The sequence below is a fragment of the Gorilla gorilla genome, chromosome 13 (genome assembly GCF_029281585.2).
Source record: "Gorilla gorilla gorilla isolate KB3781 chromosome 13, NHGRI_mGorGor1-v2.1_pri, whole genome shotgun sequence".
In the NCBI taxonomy this organism is placed as follows: Eukaryota; Metazoa; Chordata; class Mammalia; order Primates; family Hominidae; genus Gorilla; species Gorilla gorilla.
In genome coordinates, this window is record NC_073237.2 from 109855267 (window position 1) to 109868439 (window position 13173).

At 49.7% G+C, this 13173-nt stretch overlaps 1 protein-coding gene across 9 annotated transcripts in view; it reads left to right on the top strand.

The window, feature by feature from the left end:
- The window catches only part of RGS3 (regulator of G protein signaling 3), a 152929-nt gene that overhangs the window by 62952 nt on the left and 76804 nt on the right, over window positions 1-13173 (top strand). For all 9 annotated transcript variants that reach the window (XM_063696667.1, XM_031014559.3, XM_004048491.4 and 6 more), the window contains 3 exons: window positions 643-682; window positions 6560-6756; window positions 9640-9723. In XM_063696667.1, the coding sequence (XP_063552737.1) occupies window positions 643-682; window positions 6560-6756; window positions 9640-9723 (321 nt within the window). The remainder of the gene's footprint in view (window positions 1-642; window positions 683-6559; window positions 6757-9639; window positions 9724-13173) is intronic.

Sequence of the window (13173 nt, forward strand, 5' to 3'; positions counted from 1 at the left end):
TACCAGCCTGTGCTTTTCCCCAGTGGAAAGGGCTGCCTTGGTAGGTGGTGAGCCCCCATCATAGGAGGTATGAAAGCAGACACTGCATGATTGCATGGTGGGATGATGGAGTGCGCTCCCCAAAACATTAGTCCCATGAGATGCTCTGGGAAAAAGGTGTTCTGAGGTCAAATAAGCTTGCGACATATCCTGTACTCTCTTCCTCATCTAGGAGATTCTCAATGCAAAGGAGCCTAGTAGAGGCTCTGCTGGCATCCTGTACTACAGCAGGTGGTGTCAACCAAATAACACCGCATTTCCCAAACTTGCCTAATGGGGGCACACTTTAGGGCGTGGTTGGTACCGTCTTACCATTCCAGTGTTCCCTAGAATGCACTTTGGAACCAGCTGCTGTAAAGGAAGTTGGGGACTTGCCAAGGGGTTAGGCTTCATGACCCATAAAGCCTCTTTCAACTTGAATATTCTGGGATTTTGTGTTCTCTCCCAGCCTCCTCCCTCAGCTGGTTACCAGAACTGCTGTTTTTCTCTTGTGCCCTGAGGTGCTCCACTTCCTCTCCCCTGGGGCCCCCGTGTCCAGCAGCCTCCTGGGCTGTCCTGCCCTGTTCCTGGGGCTGAGGTGGTTTTCCTGTCTTTCCCTTGCAGCTGCTCCGGCCTGTGTACCAGGAGGATACCATCCCCGAAGGTGAGTCTCCTGCTGCTGCTGTGCCCTCCTAGCTCAGAGAGGCAGCAGGGGTCAGCTGAGGCCTGGCCCAGCCTCCGCCCCTGAGTTCTGAGTCCTTTCCAATGGAGTCAGGTCACTTAGCCTATCGACACAGACTCTCTTTCCACGTGGTACCTTTTCTCCCTCACGGAACCAATGTCTTTCTTCCTTGAAGCCAGAACTGAGAAGGAGGAGAGGGGATCTTACCAGGGCATTTTGAGAGACAGTGTGTCCAGGCCTCAGGCATTCAATTGAGATTCATCCAATTTTACAGAGCAACCGATATATATTAGGTGCCAGAGGCAATGTGGTTGGGCTTGCATGGAAGGGAGTCAGGGAGCGTGGAGGTGGGAGGTCTTGAGTTGGAGTTCTAGCTATATGACTTTGAGCAAATCATGTCTCCTTGGTCGGGCGTGGTGGCTCATTCCTGTAATCCCAGCACTTTGGGAGGCTGAGGTGGGTGGATCACGAGGTCAGGAGATTGAGACCATCCTGGCTAACACAGTGAAACCCCGTCTCTACTAAAAATACAAAATCACTACTGGGCGTGGTGGTGTGCGCCAATAGTCCCAGCTACTCAGGAGGCTGAGGCAGGAGAATCACTTGAACCTGGGAGGCAGAGGTTGCAATGAGCCGAGATCATGCCACTGCACTCTAGCCTGGGTGACAGAGCGAGACTCTGTCTAAAAAAAAAAAAATTCCTGTCCCCTTGCTGAGCCTCAGTTTCTTCATTTATAAAATGGGGTCAATAATTCCTACCTCAGAGGGTTGTTGGGGGTATCCCATGAGAGAATGGTTATGAGTAGTTGCCTGTATACTGAGAGATGCTATACAGAGGGTAGCTGTCTTTGAAGTGCACAGATGTCTCTGCTGCTGGATGGATTCTTCTTCTTTGGCTTTTAAAATCCTGATCAGGGATGGAAGCTGAGCTCAAAACCACTTTCTTCTCCCAGGAAGGCTGAGATATTGGTCTTGAGGCTGACGCTGGCTGGGCATTCCATGAGATCCTTCGCGTGCCTGCCAGAAAGCTTTGACTCAGAAGTCCATCTGGTGTCTGGACCGCCTTCCTTGACAGTGGCTTTTGCTTAGCCACTCACAGACTTGCTTCCTTGCTGTTCCCCTCTCAGTGGTGTGAAGGCGATGCTTCTAGGGGGTAGTTGGAAAAGTGCTTGTGCCTTTTGCGGGTGTAAACCACTCCCATCAGGCTCAGGGATGCTGATGGAAGACATCTTCTTTCTCTCCGGTCTGGGGCATTTGGGCAGTTGAGCCTGGTCAGTTGAAAATAAATCTGTGTTCCTTCTAGGGAGAAGTCCGACAGCAATTCAATGATGAGTTTTATTTTTATTTTTTATTTTTCCATAGATTATTGGGGTACAAGTGGTATTTGGTTACGTAAGATTTTTAGTGGTGATTTGTGAGATTTTGGTGCACCCATAACCCGAGCAGAATATACTGCACCCCATTCGTAGTCTTTTATCTCTCACCCCCCTCCCACCCTTCCCCCGAAGTCTGCAAAGTCCATTGTATCATTCTTATGCCTTTGCGTCCTCATAGCTTAGCTCCCATGTATCGTTGAGAACATACAGTGTTTGGTTTTCCATTCCTGAGTTACTTCACTTAGAAAAATAGTCTCCAATCTCATCCAGGTTGCTGCAAATGCCGTTAATTCATTCCCTTTTATGGCTGAGTAGTATTCCATCAATGATGAGTTTTTAAAAAGCTTTTGGTTGGTACATTAGGTTAGAGTGGAGATGCCGCTGCTAAGTAGGGACTTCATTAGGGTCAAGGCCTGGGCCTGGCTCATTTCTGTAGGTCCAGTGCAGGACCCAGGGCCTGGCGGATGGCAGATACTCAGTAGAATTTTGGTTGTGTGACTGACTGAAGGAGAACGACTTGGGTTGCCTCTGAGGCTTTGGAGTCTGGTCGTGGAGGAGGGGGGCTGGAGAAGTGTGCTGCCTGGAGTGGGCCCATGCACACAGGCTGGTGTCTGGGGTTGATTCCTTCTCAGTTGAGAGGTACTTCTGTATCTCCCTGCTGTGCTCCCAGACTGTATCCATGTTTCATTCCCCTCTGAGAGTATAATACATAGTAAGTCAGCAAGAACACAGTTATCTAAGCCATGGGGAAAGGGGCAAGTGAGGAAATGATGATGATATTAATAACCATGCTAGCTCTTTGAATGCATTGTATTAAGATCCTGACCTTACTTTATGTATTCTTCATAATAATAAATCTTCACTCTTTACCAGGGATCAAGTCTTTGTAGCTCACAATTTTAGGATTCAGAGGAAAGGGTGAAATTCAGGGCACACAATTTCCCTTAAACACACTTGGGATTGTCCAGAGGTTAAGGCTGTCACCAGGGTGCTGGCTTCTTAGTCCCCCTCCTCTGGCTGGGCTGCCAAGAGATAGCCCTTCAGGAGTGGTGGGTCATCCTGAGTTGAATAGGAGGGAGAGTTAAGCCATCCTGAGTTGAATAGGGTCTGCTGCCCTTCCGGAGCCCAGAGTGCCTGCCCGGCTGTGGTTGGCATGTTTCCCAGGGCTGCTGGTGCCCTTGGCATTGTCCCTGCCCTGTAAAGGTGACCTGGCCTCAGATTCGCCACTGCCAGGGCAGGGTGGCTGCCAGGGCTCACCTCAGAATCTGGGAGCAAAGCCCTGTAATTACTGTATTTGGTCGGTGAAGCAGGTGTTGGAGGAAAAAAGGGTGATATGGGGGTTTGGACCAGACATCGGTAGCAGGTGGGAAGTAAATGAGTTTGCCTTCACAGAGCTCAGTAACTGGGTTGCAAGCTGTACTGTTCTAAAAAAAAAAAAAAAAATCAGTTTTACAGAGCCACTCCCACTGGCCACATATTATCCAGGGGTGGGTGGAGATTGGGCACAAGGGCATGACTGCTGCATAGGTTGGGTTAATCCTGCCCTGTATAATTGACTGGCCAAATGACCAGTCACCCTACCATTCCAGACCTCAGTTTCCTTGTCTACAAAATGGGGCTGAGCTGACTTTTCCTCTCTGAAGGCAGAATTATGTGTTGGGTACTTCAGGTGAGGCCCTTGGTGAGGATTCTGTGACAGCCCTGGGCCCCTGGGCCAGAGAAGGGAAGAAATCAATTTTTTAAGAAGTCCGAGACTGGGGGCCCAGGACCCAGATTTTGGCATTTACAGATGGTACCCATCTTTACTTTTGGTCTATTTTGCTCCAGTCACCTGCTTGTCAGTCCTGCATGGTTTTGCCTTCTCTGCTGTAGGCTTAACCATGTTAAATTAGACGTCTAGATCCGGGCTGGTCATGGGGTTTCATTCACAGCACGGTTTGAGACCCAGCAGCCCTGCCTATCCTTCTACTAACCCTGGTAGGTGGATTACTTGGAGGCTTAGGATTTGTGATAATCCCCTGACTACTCACACTGTGGTACAATCCACCAAGCTCTTTTCCATCAGGTCTCTTATGTGAACCTCCCACTGGCCCTGGGGCAAGCGAGGCAGCAATCAGTATTATCTCCACTTCAAAGTGGAGAAAACTTTGATTCAGAGAAGGAAGGAAGCTGTTCAGGGTTACACAGACTGTCTCTGACTTGGGAAGTCAGTGATCAAGCTCGGGTGTCTTATCCAACTCAAATTCAGTGATGATCTTGAGACTCAGGATGGTGCTTTAAACAAAGGGTCCAGGGCCTGGCAGCACACATCCCTCTGGGACTGATGTGTAGGGCCAGATCAGACAAGGAGCTCTGTGACATCTTCCTTGTATCTGTTCCTCCTGTGCCCATCCGGGGCTCATGCTCATTCTACTCCTCTCTCCGTGACTCACAGAAGAGGCAGGAAGTGGTTTGAATTATCATGGTTTGAGCGCTGCCCCCACATTTGTCTATGATCAGTGGTCACTTGTCAGGGGCACGGGGGGAGTCAACTTGTTTTTCTTACCTTGCTTGGTGAGAAGGGGCTGGGGGTGGGAGGAGGAAGCAAGTGTGAAACCTTCTGAGGTGAGTTTTTCCTCCGAGGCTGTGGGTGCGCGTTGGTGGGGAGCTTCCCTGAGGTATAGCTGGGGTCAGGCCACCGGTTCCCCCCTCGCTGCCAGGGCTGCTGGCAGCAGAAGACAGCCTGCACCCAGGACCGAGGCTGGGCACCCAGGTCGGTGAGGACCTGGTAGTTGCCCATACAGTAGCAGGAATGCCTTAGAAGGGGCCCAGGAGTGTGTGGAGCCTGACTGCTTTGGAGTTTCCCTCCCACCTGCTTGGTCCAGGAACCCCTGACTTTTTAGCGACTTTCTGTTTTGTCCCTCTGCCTACTAGATGGAATGTAACAAAAACCTGTGCACAGGCTGGGCATGGTGGCTCATGCCTGTAATCCCAGCACTTTGGGAGGCTGAGGTGGGTGGATCACCTGAGGTCGGGAGTTCGAGACCAGCCTGACCAACGTGGAGAAACTGTGTCTCTACTAAAAATACAAAATTAGCCGGGCGTGGTGGTGCATGCCTGTAATCCCAGCTACTTGGGGGACTGAGGCAGGAGAATCACTTGAACCTGGGAGGTGGAGGTTGTGGTGAGCCGAGATCGGCCACTGCAGTCCAGCCTGAGCAATAAGAGCGAAACTCCATCTCAAACAAACAAACAAAAAAACAACAACAAAAACGTGTGCACCACCCCTTGTTCAGGGTGAGGGGTGTGTGTCCATCAGTGTCCCCTTAAAGAGGGACCCCTCCCCCCCCACCGCCATTGCAGCCTCTGCTGTCCTTCCTGGGGGTGGTCTTGTTTCTCTGTTTCTCTCTCTCTCTCCTTATGATTAGAATGATTTGTGAGTTGGTGGCCAAGCCGGAGTACCTCCTGGGTACAGTGAGGCCTGGGATTCCCAGAGTCCTATGGGGCACCTGACTCCCAAACTTGCTTTTCCAAGTGGAGAAATCACAACAACGAAACAACACTGAGTTTGCAGCTAACTTTTATCACACACTTACTAGGTCCCAGGCACTGTTCTAAAGACTCTAAGTGAACTTAGAGTATTTCATTTAATCCTCACTGTAACCCAGTGAGCTTGGCACTATTGTTACAGTTGAGGAAATCAAGACTCTGAGGGTGAAATAAGTTGCCCAAGCTCACTGAGCTGGTAAACAGGGGAGCAGGATTTGAGCACAACCACCTGGCTTCGAAGCTTGTGCGCTTTACTGTGACCTGGGGCAGCAAGTGCCACTCCTTATTCTAGACTGACTGGAGTGGGCCAGGCTGCTCTAGCTCCTTTGGCTACAGAGGGAGGACTCCAGTACATCCTGGGAAAGCCTTTGGTCTCCGCTGCCACTGCTGCAGAGAGTGGATTTTTGTCTGTGGGGCAGGCAGGGAGGAAACAGATTGGGCTGGGCTGAGCTTGTACAGGGAGTAGTGGGAATGGTGTGGGGGTCTGTTAAGGAGAGCGCGTACCCTGCCACACAGGCTGGTCACCACTCTGCTCCAACTGATTGTTCCACGTGGGACTGTGGGCTCAGTGAGGACAGATCTTCTGATTTTTCAAATATGAGCGATTTCTTGATTTTTAAAAGACTGAGGCCAAAATGGAAATTCTGATCCGGGGCCTAGGTCAGCAGGTGGAGTGTGCTGCCTCCATCATAGCTGGTGGTGCCCAGCGCTGTGCTAGCCCTGGACTTGCTTGCTCACGTGTCAATGTCTCTCACTAGAGTGCGAGGGAATTCCTTGAAGCCCGAGCCCATGTGAGGCCTCCCTGTGTTTCAGCATCGTGCGCAGGGCCTGGCACAAAGTAGCTGCTCAGAAAATGGTTGTTGACGGAATGAGTCCGTGTCCCCTGTTTCTACAGAGGGGACACCTTTGCAGGAGTGACGGAAATGTCTCATAGTCCCCCATCTCTGTTTCACAGAATCAGGGAGTCCCAGTAAAGGGAAGTCCTACACAGGCCTGGGGAAGAAGTCCCGGCTGATGAAGACAGTGCAGACCATGAAGGGCCACGGGAACTACCAAAACTGCCCGGTTGTGAGGCCGCATGCCACGCACTCAAGCTATGGCACCTACGTCACCCTGGCCCCCAAAGTCCTGGTGTTCCCTGTCTTTGTTCAGGTGAGCCCGTGGCTGGTCTTAAGGGTTCCCTCAGGAGGAATGGAGAAAGAGGAGGGCCCTTGCCCCAGGACTCAGGGATGATGACTTATCCCAGGACTGAGGGCCCTGTTTTGGGAAAAATAAGTAGCTTTAGATGCACAGGATTCTAGGGGCTTATATTGAGGGAGCAGAGATTTCCAGGGAGATACACAAGAAAAAGTGAGGCCGGGATAGCCCAGTAAGGAAAGGGTCCTCTCCTTCCCCCACCTCGCCTCCCCTTTCTCTGGGGAAAGGGCAGGTGCACCCCAGCTGCTTGTTGCCATGTCACAGGGACTGTTTGCCAACGCTCCTGCTCCCTGGCTCACCCAGTGGTTTTTTATTTGAAAATAACTGAGGGAGACCCTTGGGGTCTGTGCCTTATCTGGTCTCCCTGGTCTCTGCAAACATGTTTGGCCCGTATTCACTGGTGGCCTGCGATTCACTAGATCGCTCTTATTCTCCAACGTCAAACAAAGTGCTTGAAGAAAGATAATGAAACAAACAGCAAGCTGGGCCTGAAATCCCAGCTACTTGGGAGGCTGAGATGGAAGGATCGTTTGAGGCCAGGAGTTCAAGGTTACAATGAGCTATGATCATAACCCTGCACTCCAGCCTCTTCTTCTTCCCCCTTTTCCTCCCCATTTATCTCTCCTTCTCTTTAAAAATAACCTTTATTGGGCCAGGTGTGGTGGCTCACGCCTGTAATCCCAGCACTTTGGGAGGCCTAGGTGGTGGATCACTTGAGGTCAGGAGTTCAAGACCAGCCTGGTCAAGATAAAAACCCCGTCTCTACTAAAAATACAAAAAAATTAGCTGGGCGCGGTGGCAGGCGCCTGTAATCCCAGCTATTCGGGAGGCTGAGGCAGGAGAATCGCTTGAACCTGAGGGGTGGAGGTTGCAGTGAGCCGAGATCACACCACTGCACTCCAGCCTGGGAGACAGAGTGAGACTCTGTCTCAAAAAAAAAGAAACAAAACAAAAACCTAAAAATCTTTATTTATTCCATCACCCAGATATGATAGTGTGAACATTTCAGCATCTTTTCTGTGTGCATATGCACATTAGAAAACAGATCTTATTCTATATTTTATATCATGTTGCCTTTTTAAAAGGAAAATTGTAGCATGAACATTTCCCACACCACTAAATGTTCTGTGTTTTACGGTGGTTGCCCACTCTTCTTTTATATGGGTATACTGTATTTATTTAACCAGTTCTGTATTCAGATACTTCTGTCTACTGTTTTGCTATTGTAAATAACCCTGTGATGAAAATCCTTGCGCATGGATTGCCTCTCTGATTATTTTCCTTGGGAGAGATTGCTGAAAGGGAAATGACTGGGTCATGGGTCATAAACATTTTAAAGGCTCTTTACACATATTGACAAATTGCTTTGCAGGAAGATTCTAATGGTTTATCATCTTAGCAGCAGCATAGACGTGACTTGGCCCCACGGGCTTCATTTCTGCCTATGCCTCTCTGGTCTCCCTGGCATCCCAGTCTGAGCCTGTCACTGTCCAGTAGGCACACTTTGTTAGGATGCAACACATCTCTGGGAGCTCACACGCCTCTCCTTAGACAGCTCTGTTAGCAGGGCCTGGCCTTAGCCTTTCTGTGGGTCTCTTCTCTTTCTTAGCATGTGACACAAAGTTCTTGGCATCTACAATGTCTAATTTTCTTTCTTTTTTTTTTTTTTTTTGAGATGGAGTTTCACTCTTGTTGCCCAGGCCGGAGTGCAAGGGCGCGATCTCGGCTCACTGCAACCTCCACCTCCCAGGTTCAAGCAATTCTCCTGCCTTAGCCTCCCAAGTAGCTGGGATTACAGGTGCCCACCACCATGCCTGGCTAGTTTTTTGTATTTTTAGTAGAGACAGGGTTTTACCATGTTGGCCAGGCTGGTCTCGAACTCCTGACCTCAGGTGATCCACCTGCCTCGGCCTTCCAAAGTGCAGGGATTACAGGCATGAGCCACCACACGCAGCCTGTGTCTAATTTTCATGTTCATTTTAATATTTGTATAAGAAACTACTTTTATTTAAGAGACAGTCTCTCGCTGTGTCCCCCAGGCTGGAGTGCAGTGGTATGATCACAGCTCACTGTAACCTCAAGCTCCTGGCCTCAAATGATCCTTCCACCTCAGCCTCCCAAGTAGCTGGGATTTCAGGTCCAGCTTGCTATTTGTTTCATGATCTTTCTTTAAGCACCTTGCTTGATGTCATGTACTTAGAAGCCATATTAGAAATATACAGTCATAAGGACAAGTCCTGCTGGGTAATCCAGAGCTTAGGGAGCTTCCTCTGGGCTGGGCTGGGCAAGGTGAGGGAGTAGGGTGAGAGGTTTGGGTGAGAATTGACCCTTGGGGGATTGCCTGAGAAGGAGACAGTTCAAGTGTGCTATGAGTGCAGAGCAGGGACTGGCCTGGCTTTGAAGGGACTCAAGTGACCAAATCTCTTGGCATGTGGCTCTCAGGATGCCTCTTGGTCCTGTGAGGCATGAACAGGATAGATGGGGGATGGCGGGGGCTGGGAGGGCCCAGGAGCCCAGTGCAGTGGGGGGTGAGAGCTGGGACTGAGGACTGCAGAGGGCCTAAGCCTGTGGTTAGACTTCCTGTCAGTGAGTGTAGCTCTCACGGTGAGGGTTGATGGGGAAGGTGGCAGCAACAGTTCCACAGGACAGCAGCGTCTCTCTTTCTGTTTCCATCTTATGTATGAGGGGGTGTGTGGGTTCTCGGGTCGGTGGCGGGCTGACAGTCTTCTCTGGGTCAGAGGGTTCTCTGTGGCTGGCTTTGACAAGCTGCTGCTTCCTCCCCCCGGGTCCTCACCCAGCCTCTTTTTGAACTGCCCACTCAGCCTGCTTTATTTCCAGCCTCTAGATCTCTGTAACCCTGCCCGGACCCTCCTGCTGTCAGAGGAGCTGCTGCTGTATGAAGGGAGGAACAAGGCTGCCGAGGTAAGACTTTCACCTGCATTTTTTAGGGGGCTTTCTGGGTGGGCTTCATTGGCATTCTCCAGGCCCCTCACTTTGGTCTCTTCCTGAGTATCTTAGAATTGTACACTCTCAGGGTAGGCGAGACCTGAGAAGGACCCCTCCACTCTCCCTAGCAAAGGCTACCCAGCTTTTTCTTGTACATCTCCTTTCAAAAGCTGTTGAATCCTTCTTTGATGGTTAGAAAGTTTCCCCAGCCCCTAAAGACACCCCATTGTTTATCCCACCTTCCTTTCAGGAGCAGAAGAGATGGCAATTTACCCCGGCTGTGGGGAGTGACTTTGGTGGCAGGAAGAGTAAAGCTATTAGCCAAAGGGAATTTTTAGACCAGCATCAGTTTACCTGAGTTTTCTGGGCCTGTTTTAACCCAAATCCCATGTCCTCTTCTGAGAGACGAGTCTATGATTTCGCCTGGGTTGTAGCTCTGCCTGTGGGGTGCTGACATGGGACCTGTGTCACCCTTCCTGGGAGCTGGCCTGGGATGGTTTTCTCTAATTGGGAGAACTTCATTCATCTACACAACCCCAGAGCTGGTCAGTTCAGTCTCTGAGCTTAAAACTACTTGGGTACAGAAGTTGGAGCCCTGGGCTCTGCCCTGGCTACCTGGGGCCATGGGGTGAGGGTAGCAGGCTCTTTGCAGATCAGGCCCCAATGTAGAGCTGCCTTGGCTGAGTCGAGTGGCAGCTTGGGGTAGTGGAAAGATCAGGAAACTTGGAGACAGGAAGTCTGTATCGAGACCCAGCTCTGCTGCTGGCTCACGTGTGATTTCTTCCTTCTTCCTCAGTCTTTCCATCTGAGCAGTAGGTATGTGTGTATTTGAGGCAGTAAGGGCAGGGTCAGAGGTTGGTCTGTAAGGACGCTTTAAACCTCAGCCTTCTGGGACACTATGTGTGACTGTGGCTGAAGCAGGAGGTTGGTTTGTTTTTTAAGTAAGCAGACTGGACTGGAACTCATCTATTCCAAATGTACGTTATCTTTTTCAAGGGAGTGCCCTGGGGGACTGCATGCTCCCTTCCACCGCTTGCTGTTGCCTACTGTATTTCTGGACCTCCTCTTTTCCGAACCTCCTCTTGGGAACTTTGCAAACTTTGGGAACTTAACAATCTTTGCATATCTTCTGAATTGTCTCAGTGGGAGTAAAACTTCATCTGTTGGGAGGGATTTAAGTTTTAGGGATGAGAAGTCACTTAGAGCTATGTTTGGTGAATGAGAGTGTGGTGGACCTAAGTCTGGCATCCAAGGGTCAGAAATTGAGGTGTGGCCATAAATTCACAGACTCATAAGAAGCCAGTTAGAGATGGCAGCCACCCTGAAACGTATACATAAGTCTAAATTCACTCTTCTGTTTGTCCACTTACCCTTGAATCTGCAAACATTGAGCACTTATTGTGTATCCTCATTGTGTATGCATTTTATATACTTGACCCCAATTAGCTCTTGCAGCACCCCCATGAAAGGCACGATTGTCCCCACTCTGTAGTTAAGGCAACTGAGACTCCAGTGAGATTCACTGGGACCCAAGAGTCTCCAGGCTGGTAAGGAATGGAGCCGGGTCATTTCTGGCTCAGTGATGCTTTCCATGACCCCACACTGCTTCTGGCATGTCTGCATAAAGACAAACTAAGGAACACAAGCTGAAGCCAGAGCCTTGTGACAGTTGCAATTCATCCAAAAAACCCTGCCTTATAGATCTCTGGAGCCTTAGAACCAAGAGACCCCTCTCCCTTAGCCTTGAAGATTGAAGGAAACAATTTGAAGACAAGTAAAATAAATATTAATGTATTCCTTTTTGTTGAAGTATGATGGCAACCAAACATGTAGATCTGGGCATCCTGTCATGTTACTCACACCAAAAAAAAAAAAAAAAAAAAAAAAATTCAAAGGGATTTGGATAAATTCATGAAATCTCAGCATTGGTTAGGCTTTCAGGAGTCATCCATGCTAATTGCTTCCTTGTAACTTTCCAGTTAAATGGTTTTCTGATTGGTGCTTGAATCTTCTAGGGCAGCCCATTAGAGCAGTGGGTGTTTTTTACTGGGGAGGGCTAAATTGTAGAGTGTTCTCCCTTACACTCAACAGAAATCTTTATTTGTGGAATGTTCCTCCTTGGTTCTTTGTCCCATCACTTCTCTGGGCATGCTCAAGTTTGCTAACATCTGTGAGCTGATCCAGTCCCACACCATGAACTACCCTCATCACAGCCCCTTCCAGAAGTAATAGACTTGATTAATGTGCCCTGAGGTCTATGGCCCTGTGCGAGGTTCTGGGAATACCATGAAGCACAAGACAGACACACCCTCCCTTTACACACTGACTCATGGAGTTTACCATTAACTAAGGCACCAAAGTCTTTTTGGTAAACTCTGCTCTTAGGTCAGATTCCCAAGAAGAAGCTTAGTTAGGGCCACTTGGGAGAAGCCACCCTCCAAGTGGTAAGGACCCCCTTACCAAGTGATCCCTCAACTCTGACCCTTTGGAAAATCAGATGTGTCCTTGGAGCAAGTGTGGGGAAGACACTGGGTGACCCCCGTGGCCTGCTGTGGAAGGCGACAGGTGATTGGGCCATGGAGATGGGCATCACTCTCCCACGGGCTGCCGTGGCCCCTGCTGGTGCTCGTGAGATGGGGGAGTCCACATGCCCTCCCCGGCACGCTTGCCCCTCTGCTCTGCCTCCAGCTGTGTGCCAGCTCTGGCCTTTCCCTGACCCGACCTTTGGGAAATTTTTCATTTATGCCTTAATCACTTCCTGTCTAGACCATATTCTCAGCCCTGGGAATCTGAGCCAGAGTGGTGGCCTGGGCCTTTTCTCACCTTGCTCATGGTTCTTCCCCAGTTGCTGGTGGCTCCTCCTACTTGCCCTACTTCCACCCCTCTCTGGGCCTGGGCTGGTTTTTTTTTTTTTTTTTTTTTAAACTTTCTAGGCTCCTGACAGAATGTCGGCTCCAGCGTTTCCCCTGCCAGCCTCCCTCTGGGTCTGGAGGTGACTACCAGATTTCCCTTGAGTCAGGGACACGTTTTGTGGGACCCTGAGGGTTTGCTTTGTGTTTCTGGCTAGTTTAGAGCCTTCTTTCCATTGCTCGGACTTTGAAGTCTTCTCAGACAACCAATTCCTTGACTCCTTCTGAGCTCCTGAGTCATTTTCTTCACCTCTTCTCTTAACATTATTATTATCATTATTATTATTAATTATTATTTTTGCCTCATTTGCTCCTCCTCTTTGGTCTCTGGATTCTTTCACATTCAGGAACTGCACAGCTGTAAGCACATTGCTACCTCTCTGTATAGTGAGAGCTTTAGGTCAGCTATACCTGGGTAATGGTCCCTGGCTGTGTGGCCATGGACAGGTCACTTAACCTCTCTGAGCTCTAGGGTCCTCGTCTGTAAATGAGGGCAGTGGTGTTATTTACAAGTGAG